We start from the raw sequence: 16413 nt of genomic DNA, 5'->3' as shown, positions 1-16413 counted from the left end.
GTCAAAACTAACGAGTAGTGGTTGAATTTGCATGAAAACAGAAATATAATATATAGGGGAGACAATTATATACTACTATGAAAACATAATTTATTTGCAACATCATCATATATATGTAGCACACACTTACAAATTATTAAACAAGACTTGCAGACATTTAAAGAAGAAAAAAGAAAAAGCGAAAAGAAAATTACAATCTCAAAATAAATAAAACATAAGAAAGACACAACAGCAATAACCAACATCTGAAACAAATTCTCCATGCAATAATGAACTTGAGAGTGGCCCCAAGAAGAAGTTGTGGCCATTAAGTTGTTCTTGCACGCCGATTTTCACGGCTCCTTCTTTTGATTCTTTTGCCTCCAAACATGATCACAAGCCATTGAGGCTTTCCAATTGAGAAAACACAAAATCCCAAGCCAGTTCCAAGCACCATTCCACATGCATATCCTATTGCCACTGGTTTCCAACCAAACCCAAATTTGTCTTCAGCCTCAGAAGAAGGTGGATCTTGTTGCAAAGGGGCATTGTTGTTGCATTGAATTGACAATGGAAAGCCACATAGCCCCATGTTTCCCACATAGGAATCGTTTGAAAATGTTTCAAACTGTTTTCCTCTGGGTATTGGTCCCACCAACAGGTTTTGGGAAAGATTCAAGATTTCAAGAAAGTTCAGATTTGTCAATTCAGTAGGAATATCCCCAATAAACATATTTGAGGAGAGATCTAATGATTCCAAATTTGTCAAATTTCCCAAAGAGCTGGGAATATGACCAATAAGTCTGTTATGTGAGAGGTTGAGGTTTTTGAGTGCTTGAAGCTCTCCAATAACATTTGGAATCTCTCCTTCAAATTTGTTTTTTGACAAATCTATATTTACAAAGGCTGTTGGAATTTTTGCAAAAGGGGTATTGGCTCCTTTAATTGTTGCAAATATAGAATTATAATAATCTGGAAGAATGTTCTCCACTCCACTGCCAGCACCAGTGTCAATATAATCTACCAACCTGCTTTGCACTTCATTACCAACAATCTTCATGGCTTGAAAATTTTGTATGTATTCTTTTGGTAATGAGCCACTAAAATTATTGCATGATATGTCAAAAATCATCAAACTTGGAAATATATTTTCAGATTTCAAATTGGCAATGGGACCGTACAACTTGTTGTCTCGTAAGACCAGTATTTCCAACTTTTGATAGATTTTGGAGCCAATCAGGAAATGTATCTTTAAATTGATTATTACCGAAATCTAAATCCACAATATATGTGCAACTGGACAAAGATTTCGGCAATAAACCTTCAAACTGGTTGCCATTGAGATTCAGTGTTTCAAGTTGAAGATGCTTAAAATTATCTGATAAAGTGCCATGAAGTTTGTTCATTTGTAGATCCAAATCTACAAGGGATGAGCTATTGGCGAAGCACGGTGAAAATGTTCCTGTGAATCTGTTGTGGGACAAGTTGATAACTTTCAAAGAGGATGCATTACAAAAGAAGGAAGAAATGTCATCATCCATCAAGTTGAAGCTAAGATCAAGGTATTCAAATTGATACCATCGGAATTGATGACCTATTGATGTGAACATGTTGTGTGAAAGTTTCAAATAAATTAATGAATGTGCATCATGTATCCATTCGGGCACCTTTCCAGCAAGTTTATTATTGGACAAATCAAGATATTCCAATTTGGGAAAATTTCCAGAGAATTTTGAATAACCAATGATATTGTTAGAAAGTAGTTCTAGTTCTTCCAAATTGGAAAAAGTGTAATTAACACTTGTTTCAGATTCTAGCGACAATAAACTACAACCTGAAAGAGAAAGATAATCCAAATTTTGGAGCTTAGAGAAGAGTGGGAAATTGACAGTACCGCTCCAATTGTCTGAGAACAAGCACTGATGAGTTTGGAAAACTCTTATTTAAATTTGATGATGAACAAACATTATTGAAATATTTAAATACAAAATTATTAATTTAATTCTAATTCATATATGTTTAATTAATAATTTTGTTGTGCAGATTTTGAGCTGGGCCGAAACAAAAGAAAATATAACAAAGCCCAACTGTTGCATTATTGATTCAGCTTTGTGTTTGTAATCAAAGCTAGTTATAATTGGGCCAGAATAAATTGTTGCAAGCCCAAACATATGCTTTCCATGCTTGATCCGAAATCAATTTTATCAGGAAAGCAAATATTAACCAAATGGGCCAGTTTTGATTATTTTGTCACAAAGCCCAAATTAATTTGATTGAATCAGAATTTTATTGGGTCAGATTAAGCTTTATTGCAACATAGCCCAAATTCAATTCTGATGAATGTTTCCATGCATGACCGAACCCAAGAAGCAAAGAAAATTGGTTCATTGCCTCCAACGGATTCCATTCTTCACTTTGGATGGAATTCAAACTTGAATTAATGCATTGGAAACATAAGAAAGAGAGAGAAGATTGATTTGATGGCTATTATGTCAAACACGCCACTCTATGTTAGGGAAGTAAAAGCAAGCTATTCCAAATTAATGTGTTTAACCACTCTACATTGCTTTTCTTCAGATTCTTTATTTCTCTCTCATCTCTTTCTTCTTCTCTCTTTGGTCTTTGTCCAGTAAACCATGGACGCCGTGCTCTTCAACAAAGAAAAAGAAAGAGTTGCATGCATCAAGACCATCAAGCTAATGATGGCAAGAAAACACACTAAAATAAAAGTGAGTTGTGGCTAAGATGCTTACCAAATGTGGTTAGATTTGGTGAAGCTATCTTGAGCCTTTCATGCTCAAAAAAGGAAGAAGAAGATTCGGCCAGCTAGAGGAGATTCTTGAAGCATGGCTTGTCTTCGATTCTGATCAATCACCACAGGGATTAGCTAGAGTGGCGAAGTGATGGTTGAAGGCAGAGATGGAAGCAGATGAAGTCATCATCATCATGAGACATCAAGGGCCAGAAATCCATCTTGGAGAGGAAGCCAAGGATGGAGAGCCCGGATTGATGAAGGTTGATGATCAAGAAAGGACTAGAGGTAATTGCATGTTGGTTAATGCATGGTTATCTCTTCTCTCTCTGAGTGGCCGAACCGGTTCTGTGTTTGTTGAAGGAGGAAGAGGTTGGTTCGGTTTTGGCTTCAAGTGTTGAGGTTTTCCTCTTCTTTAAAAAGGGGGAACAACCACTGTTTGAAGCAAGGAGAAAATTTGAGAGTGCAAGGCACAGAGTTCTCAGAGCTACCTGAGCTAACAGATTTCTCTTCTCCTTCAATGTATTCTGTTTTGTAATCTTCTGTTTAATTTTGTCATGTCTTGAGTCTCATGGTAAAAGGCAAACAGTGAGGTTTGTAATGAAAAGGTCATAGAGCGGAAAAAGGCAGAGAGTGCAAAATTAAAAGAAAAAGCCATAGATGTCTTAGAGTTCCTTTGTTCATCTATGTTGTGTATCATGATTCTGTGGGAATCCCCTTGTAAGTTGGGTTAGCACTTTACAAGTTGTAATCTGATTGATTATAGTGAAATTCCATCATGTTTGTGATGGAGACTGGATGTAAGCTGCACTGCACTTAGCAGCCGAACTAGGATATATCTGGGTGCAATCTCTTTCTCTTTCTACTCCATTTCTGTTTTCTACCACACACGAGCAAAAGCCAGAATTATCTCGTGCCAAGTGACGAGACAAAACAAAAAGTCTCGTGGCAAGGGACGAGACAAAACAAAGTTGCTCGTGTCAAGTGACGAGCAAAAATAGAAAAGTCTTCTCTGAAGATTCAGCAAGTGTTAGCATTTAAAAAGGGGGCTAAGATTCAACCCCCCTTCTCTTAGCCACTGAAACCATCAAGCACAAATAAGTAAGGTTTACGAGATGAAAAATTGATTCTGGAAAGTTTCCTTGGAGCTTATTGTCGCACAAGTCCAGATATTCTAAGGAATAAGATGTGATCTCACCACTTATGTGCCCTGTGAACTGATTTTTTGATAGATCCAAAGTTCTCAGATACTTGAGGGATAAAATTGATGACGGAATCGTGCCATTTAATAAGTTGTCTTCTAGGAGTAATTCTGTGAGATTTGAAAAGGCTACTTTGTTGGGTAGTGGCCCCTCAATTTGATTAGAAGAACAATCCAATTGAGAGAGTTGAGTTAAGGTAAACAATGAAGATGGCAACTTTCCTTGGAATTTATTACCACTAAGAGAGAGAGTTTGCAAGTTGGTTAGCCTATCAAACACATTTGGAATTTGTCCACTAATCTCATTCCATGAAAGATCGAGGTGAGTGAGATGGTGAAGGTTTAAAAGTGATGACGGGATTGAACCGTTGAGTTGATTTCTCATCAAATTCAAGGAAGTGAGATATGTTAGATTAGAGAATGATGAAGAGATAGGCCCTTGGATACCACAATCTGAAAGATCCAAGATACTAAGAAAAGTGGTACAACTCAACTCGAAAAGATGGACTGACAATTTATTCGATTTTAGAATGAGCTTTTGAAGATTGGGTAAACAAAGTATGTCATTTGTCAAATAACCCCTTATTTTAGTATAAGAAAGACTGAGAGTAATCAAAGTGGAAGACAAGTTGGCAATCAAAGACAAAGGATTTGGTGTTGAACCAATTGAGGACATATCTGTTTTATCCAATACAATCTCTCTCAAAGATGTGTTTTGCAGCAACCGCTTCCAATTTTTTTCTTCCCACATTAAATCATCATTCCAAGAAAGATCAAGTGATTGTAATTTGGAAAGGTGTGAGATTTGAGAAGGAATTTCACCTTTGAATTGACAATGAGATAAATTCAAGTGTGTGAGACTCACAAGCCTTCCAATCTGAGATGGCAATTCAGACCCACGAATATCATTGAAAGCAAGGCTAAGTGTTTGGAGATGAGTAAGATGAAATAGAGTGCTGTTAGGATGGATATTACCTGCAAGTCTACTGCAACTGAGATCGAGGCCAATCACGTGACCAGACAGAGAGTGGCACGTGACGCCCATCCATGAGCAGCAATCTATCCCATTATCCCATGTCCTCATCTTTGGATAAACATGGGGGCATAGATAAGCATATAAATAATCATCCTCATAAAAGGTAGTGTTAGTAAATAGTTCGTTTTTGAAGTGAAGCAATGCAGAGGTGTCCTCTGGATGGCATGAATGAGAAGACAAACATGTCAAAAAGTGGAATAACATAAACATATGCACACACATCACCACTCTAACAAAATACCCCATTGATTATTATTGGTATGCCATTCATCAATCAAGACCCATCTATTTATAGCCGTCTAATTAGATTGGAATTAGTCTTAGGAAAAGTATATGAAACAACTTTAAATCAGTCAAAAATAAAATAACTTAATTAATTATAAATATAATAATTAGTTTTATTTATTTATTATTTAAAATATTGGTTATTAAATGTGATGAGTTTGGAAAACTCCAAATTAATTTTTATGATGAACAAACATTATTAAAATATCTAATTGCAAAATTATTAATACAATGTTATTTGATTATATGTTAATTAATAATTTTGTAATGCAGGAATTGAATTGGGCCGAAAATAAAATAAAATAGAGCAGCCCAAGTGTGAATTTGCTTTCCAATTCAGCATTGATTCAAAAATACTCAATGATATGTGGCTGAAGTGTTGTAATGATTTATTGGGCTAGATTAACATTATTACAAGCCCAAAGAAAGCTTCCCATGTCTATGTTTGATCCAAATCCATCAGGAAAGAAGTTAATACTAGTTGGGCAAAAATAAAGTTTATTGGTACCAAGCCCAATGTTGGTGAATGCTTCCATGCCTTGTCCGAATCCATAAGGCATATGAAATGCCTAAATGCCTCCAACGGATTCCAACTCACTCTTTGAAGGATTTGAAATTTAATTAAACTAGCATGGGGAACATGAGAGAGAGTGTGATTGACATGATGGTCATCATAATGATACACGCCACTCTAAGCTAGGGAAGTGAGACTTTTAATTTTCATTTCATTATTACCCATTAGTTTGAGTTCAAACTTCTCTCTTCTCTCTCATCTCTTTCCTTCTCTCTTCGGTTAATACACAGGAAGCCATGGAAGCTACTTGGAGCTACCAAAAGGAAAGAAAAGCAAAGCTAAAGACCATCGAGTTGATGGCACGAAAAAGAAAAAGAAAAGTATGCTGTGGCTGAGTTTATCACCAAATATGGCAAGATTTGGTGAGGCAATCTCGGATCCTCCATACCCAAAAAGAGAGAAGAAGATTCGGCCAGTAGAGAAGATCCTTGGAGGCATGGCTTGTCTTTGATTCTGTTCAACCACCACAGGAAGTAGCTAGAGTGGTGAAGTGATGGTTGAGGCAGAGATTGAAGCAGATGAAGTCATCATCATCATGAAGCATCAAGGGCCAGAAATCCATCTTGGAGAGGAAGCCTAGGATGGAGCGCTCGGATTGATGAAGAGTGATGACCAAGGAAGGACTAGAGGTATTTGCATGTTGGTTTCTGCAAGAGTTACCTCTTCTCTCTGTGTGGCCGAACCGGTTTTGTTGTGAAGGAAAAGAAGCTGAGCTCGGGTTTGTGTTTCAAACCGTGAAGGCTTCACTTCTCTATAAAAGAGGTGAACAGTCATGGTTTGAAGCAAGGAGTAAGATTTGAGAGTGCAAGGCACAGAGTTTTCAGAGCTACCTAAGCTAGCAGTTCTCTTCTCCTTCAATGTTTTCTGTTTAATATTTTTCTGTTTAATTTTGTCATGTCTTGAGTCTCATGGAAAAGGCAAACAGTGAGGTTTGTATGAAAAAGCCATAGAGCGGAAAAAGGCAGAGAGTGCAAAATTAAAAGAAAAAGCCATAGATGTCTTAGAGTTCCTTTGTACATCTGTGTTGTGTTTCATGATTCTGTGGGAATCCCCTTGTAAGTTGGGTTAGCACTTTACAAGTTGTAATCTGGTTGATTATAGTGAAATTCCATCATTGTTGTGATGGAGACTGGATGTAGGCTGCACTGCACTTAGCAGCTGAACCAGGATATATCTGGGTGTTATCTTCTCTCTCTCTCCTATTTCACTTCTCTTCTTACTGTTCTAATGCAGAGTCAAAAATGTCTCTTGCCAAGTGACGAGACAAAATGAAAATGTCTCGTGACTAGGGACGAGATAAAACAGAAAAGTCTCATCTAAAGTCCAGCAAGTGTTAGCAAGCAAAAAGGGGCTAAGATTCAACCCCCCTTCTCTTAGCCACTGAAACCATCAAAATGTTTTATCACATTCAAATTAGAAAGAGATACGTTCGATATTATTGCAGCGTGAATCACGGAAACTGATTCAATTAGCTTCCGTCTCTTTACACTCCTTCCCTCTCCAAATGCCTAAAATATAATAAATCAAAAAATAGATTCAGAACCATGCAATTTACAAATAAAAAAACATCCTAATGCCTAATATAAGCACTATCCACGTAGAAATTTTGAATTCATCCAAAAACATTTAGTTGGTTTTTAGCTGATACCCTCTTGATTCCCTAGCATTGTTGTTATCAATAATATAATATGAACTTAATTAGAGGATTAATTTTGTTAGTTAATATCAACTATTTTTTTTTAAATTCTAAATTTTAAATTTTAAATTCGATATCCTAAATTCTAATCATCAGAAATCTTAAATCTCTAAAAATAAAAGTTGAAAAAATAATTTTATAATAAGAAATGACTATTACTAATCACTTAAAAGAGACAAATGACAAATAATTTAGAGAGAGTTAAAAACATGACTAAAATATAATAATAATTTTAATGTGCTTTCTAATGATAATTTTCTTGTATATTAATTATCCACAACTATATTTAATTATAAGAGGAGTGTTTGGACCAGTAACTTTTGAGATTTGTAGCCATCAAGTAGTTATCAATGATGTTTTTAATGGTATGAAATTTTATCCAATGATGTGGGAATACTCATTTTTGTTTTGCTGTGCTTACCAGAATTTAATAAAGTTGCCGGTCCTTAGACTTTTTCTAATTATAAATGTTAATAAGAAAATTAAATTGAAAGTATTTTTCAGATCAAACAAAATAAATTGTGTTTTTTTAATATAATTATGGTTACCTATCAATATAGATTAAGATTAAATAATACTTATATTATTTTATTTATTTACATTATCTCCCTAATCCTGATAGTCAAGCATGCTTTGACAAAAGGGTTGGAAAAATTGTACATTTAAAGACTTTGTAACAAGAACGTATTTGGTGGGATGAATTGATGGTATGATATTGTGCTACAACTCTTGCTTATTGTAGTTTCAGCTACTCTGCACTTTCCAACATGTTCTTATATAGGTGTTTGGTAACGGGTCATTGAAGTTATTGCATGGTATGTCCAAAATAATTTGCCCCTACAAGTTTTTAAGTTAGACATTACAGCACATTATATGCCTTAAAAAATTATTTATTTATTTATTTATTTTTACAACAGATGTGTGTTGTAAAGCTCTTGGCAATAGAACCATTAATAGCCCAAACTAATAACTCAAGTAAGATTTAAAGCTGCACAATATGGTTTCTACTTCAACTTCGTAAGTGGTAACTAGCTAGAATTTGCACATTATATGCCTTAAACATAGAATGAAGTGAACGAGGTGGAAACTAAGGAGTAGTGTTGTTGAATTTGCATGAAAACAGAAAAATATATTAGGGGAAACCAATTATATACTACTATAAAAACATAATTTACTTGCAACATCATCATATATAAGTAGCAACACACTTACAAATTATAAGACAAGGCTTGCAGAGATTTAAAGAAGAAAAAAGAAAAAGCAAAAAGAAAATTACAATCTCAAAACAAAAAAGATATAAAAAGACACAACAGCAATAACCAACATCTGAAACAAATTTCCCATGCAACAATGAACTTGAGAGTGGCCCCAAGAAGAAGAAGTTGTGGCCATTAAGTTGTTCTTGCACGCCGATTTCCACGGCTCCGTCTTTTGATTCTTTTGCCTCCAAACATGATCACAAGCCATTGAGGCTTTCCAATTGAGAAAACACAAAATCCCAAGCCAATTCCAAGCACCATTCCACATGCATATCCTATTGCCACTGGTTTCCAACCAAACCCAAACTTGTCCTCAGCCTCAGAAGATGGATATTGTTTCAAAGGGACATTGTTGTTGCATTGAATTGACAATGGCAATCCACATAGCCCCAAGTTTCCCACATAGGAATTGTTTGAAAATGTATCAAACTGTTTTCCTCTAGGTATTGGTCCCACCAGTTGGTTTTGGGAAAGATTCAAGACCTCAAGAAAGTTCAGATTGGTCAGTTCAGCAGGAATATTCCCATCAAGCATATTTGAGGAGAGGTCCAATGATTCGAGGTTTGTCAAATTTCCCAACGAGCGGGGAATAGGACCAATGAGGCTGTTATGTGATAGGTTGAGGCTTATGAGTGCTTGAAGCTCTCCAAACACATCTGGAATCTCTCCTTCAAATTTGTTTTCTGACAAATCGATCATTGCAAGGACTCTTGGAATTTTTGCATAAGGGGTATTGGTTCCTTTAATTGTTGCAGTTATAGAATCATGATATTCTGGTTGAATTCTGCCTTCTCCAGAAATACCAGCACCAGTTTGAATATAATAACTCCAACTATGCTCTTTATCACCAGGAATCTTCATGGCTTGAAAATTTTTTATGTATGATTTCGGTAATGAGCCACTAAAGTTGTTGCTTGATATGTCAAAAATAATCAAACTTGAAAACATCTTTTCAGATTTCAACTCGGCAATGGGACCGTGCAACTTATTGCCTCTTAAGACCAGTATTTTCAAATTTAATAGATTCTGAAGCCAATTGGGAAATGTATCCTCAAATTGATTGTTTCCAAGATTCAAATCCACAAGCTCTGTGCAATTGGGCAAAGATTTCGGCAATAAACCTTCAAACTGGTTGCCATTGAGATTCAGTGTTACAAGAACAAGATGATTAAAAGTATCTGGCAAAGTGCCATGAAGTTTGTTCATTTGTATATCCAAAGCCAAAGGCAATGAGATATTGAGCAAACATTGTGGAAATGTTCCAGTGAAATTGTTGTGGGACAAGTTGATGTTACGCAAATTAATTTCATTGCAAAAGAAGGAAGAAATGTCATCAACCATTGAGTTGAAACTAAGATCAAGGAATTCAAGTCTATGCCATGGGAATTGACCTATTGATGTGAAGGAGTTGTGTGAGAGATTCAAATGAAGTAATGAATCCATATCCTGTATCCATTTGGGCACTTTCCCATCAAGTTTATTATTGGATAATTCAAGATACTCAATCTGTGGAAAGACTCCGTAGAATGTTGAATGACCAATAATATTGTTTGAAAGCAACTTTAGTGTCCGCAAATTGGAGAAAGTGTAATTAACACTTGTCTCAGAATTTAGCAACAATGAATTGCAACCTGAAAGGGAAAGATGCACCAACTTCTGAAGCTTAGAAAATAGTGGGAAGTGAAGAGTACCGCTCCAACTACTGTGTGATAACAAGCACAAATCTGTAAGGTTTACAAGATCAAATATCGATTCTGGAATATTTCCATGGAGCTCATTGTTGCACAAGTCAAGATACTCCAAAGAATAAGATTTAATTTCATTTATATGTCCTGTGAATCGATTATCTGATAGATCCAAATATCTCAAAGACTTGAAGGATAAAACCCACCAAGGAATTGTCCCATTTAAGAGGTTGTCATTTAGGATTAACTGGGTGAGATTTGAAAAGGCTGCTTTGTCGGGTAGTGGTCCCACAATTTTATTGTAAGAACAATCCAACACAGAGAGTTGAGTTAATGTAAACAATGAGGGTGGCAACTTCCTTCCAAAATAGTTACTTTGAAGAAACAAAGTTTGCAAGTTGGTTAGCCTATCAAACACATTTGGAATTTGTCCACCAAGCCTATTCGATGAAAGATCCAAGTAAGTAAGATGATGAAGGTTTGAAAATGATGAAGGGATTGAACCTTTGAGTCTGTTCCCTGAAAGATCTAAATGAGTGAGATGCTGAAGGTTTGAAAGTGATGACGGGATTGAACCGTTTAAGTTACTTTCTACCAAATTCAAAGACGTGAGGTATGTTAGATTTGAGAATGATGAAGGGATAGGCCCTTGGAAATAACATCTAGAAAGATCCAAAAATCTAAGAGAAGTGGTACAATTCAAGTTTAGAACATGGATTTGAATGCCTTCATGGCCAACCCCTGGAGGGCTACTTAGACTGAGGTATTGAAGATTGGGTAAACAGAGCATGTCACTAGTCACATACCCGTTTATCGAAGTATCATCAAGACTAAGAGTAACCAAAGTGGAAGACAAGTTGGCGATCAAAGAGAAAGGATTTGGTGTTGGACCAATTAAAGTCATATCGGTTTTATCCAATACAATCTCAGATAAAGCTGTTGCGTTTTGCAACATTCTCTTCCAAGTGCTTTCTTTCCACTCTAACTCATGATTCCAAGAGAGATCAAGTGATTGTAATTTGTAAAGGTGTGAGATTTGGAAAGGAACATCACCATAGATATAATTGTAAGCAAGGCTAAGTGTTTGGAGATGAATAAGGTGGAAAAGAGTGCTGTTAGGATGGATATTACCTACAACTCCACTGCAACTGAGATCGAGACCAATCACGTGACCAGACAGAGAGTGGCACGTGACACCCATCCATGAGCAGCAATTTGTCCCATTCCCCCACGTACTCATCTTTGGATAAACATGGGGGCAGAGATCAGCATAATCACGATCATACTCATAAAAGGCAGTGTCAGTAATGAGTTCTGTCTTGAAGTGAAGCAATGCAGAGGTCTCCTCTGAATGGCATGAATGAGAAGACAAACATGTAAAAAAATGGAATAACATAAACATATGCACACACATCACCACTCTAACAAAATACCCCATTGATTATTACTATGCCTTATTATGCCACAACAAACTAAGTGTTTATGGTATTGGTATTGGTATGCCATTCATCAATCAAGACCTATCTATTTATAGCCATCTAATTATTTGGAATTAATCTTATGGGCTTTATTATTAGTCTCATATCATCATAATTCATAAGCTTTGCTCGTATCATTAATCTGTGTTTAACTTAAGTACTTAACCGTATACAGGATGGACGACTTAAATTTAGACTTCCAAATAAGGGTCATTTGGAAAGTATATATGCGTGCCCTATAATTTGACTATTTCTTTCATTTTCGGTCATTACATTGACACAATATAATAGATATTATAATATGGGAAGTTCCATGGTTGGTTTTAGTGACTAAGATGGCATAAATTTAGATTTATGCCACTCTTAACCACCAAAATCAATGCCACCATAAAACTTTCTTATAATATATGTATTATAACATATGGATATCTATATATATTCAATACAATAAAATCAACTATAAATAGAAAGATTATGTCATTTGAGCTATTACTCATTGACGTGCTATGCCTAATTTATTTGGTCAGATTTGGTAAATTTGTATAATAATTTGTATGTCATAAATTTGTCTATAAATAGGCTATGAAATACTTTATGGTATACATCAAATACAAAGCAAACCAAAGTGTATTTTGTATTTGTAAAGAGTGATTAATATAATGACTATATTATTATAAAGAGTGTATGATATATAAATTCAAGTATATTTAGTGATACTATATTGATAATAAATTTCTTGTTCTCTCTACATAATTTTGTATCTACTTCTCTTCTATCATCATTATCATACAACAATAGTAGACAAAACATTTCTTTATATATACACTATCGTTCCATTATTATCAATAAATATAATATGAGTTTAATTAGTGAGTTACTTTTTTCAGTTAATATTAACTTTTTTTATTTTAAATTTTATATTCTAAATTTTAATCATAAAAAAGTTAAAAATAATTTCACAATAAAAAAATTAACTAATATTAATCGCTTAAAAATTAATTTCATGTAATTTTTGATATAGTATACGCCAAACACTATTCTAAATGAGCTTTAATTTTTGTTTGTCCAACCCTTCAACAACATTACATCATCTCAAGTCTTCCCCATTCCGCAAGCAATTCATGTAAGATTTGTGATTAACAAAATAATAATGCAAAAACAAATGTCACGGTGGATACCTTTAGAAAAATGTCGCTTGGTTAGTGACGAGAATGTTGGGCTATCATGGAAAATTCTTGACGGAAATTTTGAAGAAAAATCAAGTGAAATAATATAAGATGAGAAGACATTATATCTAACTCAAAATCTTAAGGTAATAAGTTAACGAGTCTCTCATCTTATAAACTCTTCATTTTTTTTATTTTTTTTATTTGAGACTAATTTCATACACTCTTCACACTAACATTAACAGAAAATGCATGGGATAATCGAGAAACAAAGTCCAAAGTCAAAAGAAAGTAGAACCTAAGTCATGCAAGCAGACACAAGGGAAGGTGTTGTAGAAGAAATGTCCATTGACTTTGAAGATTTTCTAACGTCTTTGCTGGTATATATATAAAATGAAATGTAATTTAATTTTATTAAAAATTTTAGAGATAATAAATAATTATTTAATTAGAATGCATGCACTATAATTATTTTTTCTTCTTCTAATAATTGATGACATTTGATAGAGATTGAATTATTTTATTAGTCTTTATAATTTATTTAAATTTGTATTAAAGGTCACTATATATATATACTTTAAAAAAAATTAATTGAAACCTACAATGATTTTAAATTTGTTATTAGATGAAATTTTTAGGAGAACAATCATCTAAATTTAAATGATTTGTTCATTCTTATTATTTCAAAACTAAAATGAAAAAAAAAAGAAATGTTTAGAAGGAATATAATGTGATCATAATTAAGCAATTTCACTTAACCCATCTCTTGCATACATTGTTTGTCTCAAATCTTTCTCTAGCTGTGTTGCTAATTTTTGCCTTTAATTATTGAAGTAAAAGAAAAATAATAATATACTTTGTAATCTAGCTAATATCAAATTAACAATTAAGAGTTGCATTTTTTATTAGTTGTTTTATATTTAGTCATAATTAAGTAATAGTGAATTAATTTTAAAAGCTATCTCACAAGAATAAAAACTAATAAATTTGTATTCTTAATGATTTAAATCTAATAAAATTTAGGGAAAAAAAAAACTCTTTTACATGATGAAATCAGTCTTGTTAAAATTAATTAGTTAAATAAAAAAAATGCTCCTTCTATTTTTAAATATAAGTTTCCCTTAGCTTAATTGACCAAGCGTCTTTTGTCCATGAATTCACGCTAATAGCGTCGTGGATGGGTGTTGAAAAGTCTTTGAATATGATGGAGTCAAATGAGAAAGAAGAGTTGGAGTGACTTGTGAGTTGTGAGAGTTCTTATATGGAATGAGAGTATCAATTCAATACAATTTGTTTTGAAAAAATAACACAGGATTTGTTATTAAAGGGAAATGAAATCATTTATGATAAAAATTAGTTTTAATGCAATTTTTCTTATATTGTAATTATCTACTACAATATTTAATTATGTAATAAGGAAGTTATACATTGGAAATATTCTTTGAACCAAACAAAATAAATTGTGAATTTTTTTGTATTGTTATTGTTATCTGTTAATATGTTATCAAATTAATAAAAGCATTATAAGAGTAGTGATATATATCAAATTATTATAGTAAAAAGTCTACATATTTTTTTATTACGTTTTTTTTTACAATAAATAGAGTAGTGATAAATATAATTACCCAATATACTTGGAAGTAATGTATAATGATTTTAAAAGGAGATTTTTTATTTAAATAAATAAAAAAATATTTTATTTTTCAAAATATACTATTTATAGCATTTTTGCCAAAATTCATCACATGTCTTATCTTATTTACACTGTAAATGAATAAAACCGTTACATAACATGATTGACATTTACATACCGGGTGCATGTAAATATTTTTTATGAATTTTGATAAAATATTATAAATAGTATATTTTGATAAATAAAATATTTTTTTATTTATTTAAAAATAATCCTTTTAAAAGGTCATAAGAGTTAATTAAATTTTTCTTTTTAGAGTAGTATATTAGATATTATTGTATAAATAATACTATTATTGTAAAATCTCTACAATACCCCTTATTCCTCTTTTTTTTTTCAAACCAAATCCTAATCCTCTTCTAACACACTCACTCACCTCTCACTATCGCACACACTCTCACTCTCCTCACACCCTCTTTCTCACAGCACACACACCCAGACTCTGACGGAAAAAAAAAAAAGAAAGAAAAAGGAAAGAGAGAAAGGGGAGACCGTGAGAAGAGAAGGGAGGAGGAAGGCGGGAGCTGTCCACGCTGAGCCACCATGCGAGAAGAGAAAGAGTCGCACCTCATCACTGTCGGCCTGGAGCATGCCGTTCGTGTCCCGTCGCGTCGCCACCAGCCGTGTCCAGCTCGCTGCAGTTGCGTCGTCATCAGAGGCCAGAACCGAGAGAAATGTGTCCGAGAGGGGGGACAAGTGCGAGAGAGGAGACGCGGAAGAAGGACTGCCGCCGTTCTGCCTCGCCGCCGTTGAACTGCTACAGCCACCGCGCCTTGTCTCTGTCGCTGCTAAGCTTCAACCACCGTCATCTCTGTTGGGGCTCATCGTCATTGCTGAATGAAGAGGGAGAGTTTAAGTTGGTCAGTGAAGGGAGGAAGAAAGAGTCGTGATGGAGGGGCCGTTTACCATCGTCGCGTCTGCTATTGTCATCAACGGAGCTCGTCGTCAGGGGAGCATTACCGACGTCACTGCTAATGAACTGTCTCCGTCCCTGTTGTGATCTTGCTCAACCCGACACCCCCTTCATTCTTGTCTTTAAATCAGCACAATTTTTCTCCTGTTCTGACTCCATTTATGAAACTATAACGCTTCTACCTTTATTCTGCTATATTTTCTTCTTTTCTTACATGCTCTGGTTTTAATTGCGATAATATGTCTCTATTTTAGTAGTATCGCCCTACTTTTGTAGCGTTTCTGCTGGAAATTATCTTGAGTACTGATATTAGTACTATCATGGAACGGTTGGAGCTGTTGATGTTATGATTACATCTACGATGTAGTCGTGGAAGTTGCTGCCACCGTCTCTATCCAAATTCTGCGCTCATTCGTTTCATTTTACTTCAATCCTCCTTTTCTTGGATTTTGGCATTTCGGGTTCGATATCTTCGGTCCCTTAGGACCATGTTGTGAGTAGGCTTTACATTTATAATTATTTGGCTTTGCTATAATTATTTTGATATACGGTGACTGAGTTTATATTATACTTACAAAGATTTTTATCAAAAGATTTTAAATTAGTTTGAATGATTGATTTATTAGAACTAAATATTTATCTTTGTTAAGCTCATTTTAATATGCACATGAGACTATACGTTTTCATGAGACTATA

General features: G+C 34.3%; 1 protein-coding gene and 1 pseudogene across 1 annotated transcript; both read right to left on the bottom strand.

Moving 5' to 3' along the window:
• Positions 1-73: 73 nt before the first annotated feature.
• LOC112703872 (receptor-like protein 34) lies at positions 74-5016 on the bottom strand (annotated as a pseudogene).
• A 3493-nt stretch (positions 5017-8509) lies between these two features.
• On the bottom strand, positions 8510-11905 carry LOC112703871 (receptor-like protein 7). Its single transcript, XM_029288212.2, has one exon. It carries the CDS (start codon positions 11903-11905, stop codon positions 8915-8917), a length of 2991 nt encoding a protein of 996 aa, XP_029144045.1. The 3' UTR covers positions 8510-8914.
• Between the last annotated feature and the right edge of the window lie 4508 nt (positions 11906-16413).

The sequence above is a fragment of the Arachis hypogaea genome, chromosome 7, assembly GCF_003086295.3.
Source record: "Arachis hypogaea cultivar Tifrunner chromosome 7, arahy.Tifrunner.gnm2.J5K5, whole genome shotgun sequence".
In the NCBI taxonomy this organism is placed as follows: Eukaryota; Viridiplantae; Streptophyta; class Magnoliopsida; order Fabales; family Fabaceae; genus Arachis; species Arachis hypogaea.
Note: the sequence above shows the minus strand (reverse complement) of the source record. Positions and strands in the feature narration are given on the sequence as shown.

Coding starts and splice junctions, on each gene's coding strand:
- LOC112703871 (XM_029288212.2), bottom strand. CDS start 11,905: ATGGGGTATTTTGTTAGAGTGGTGATGTGTGTGCATATGTTTATGTTA.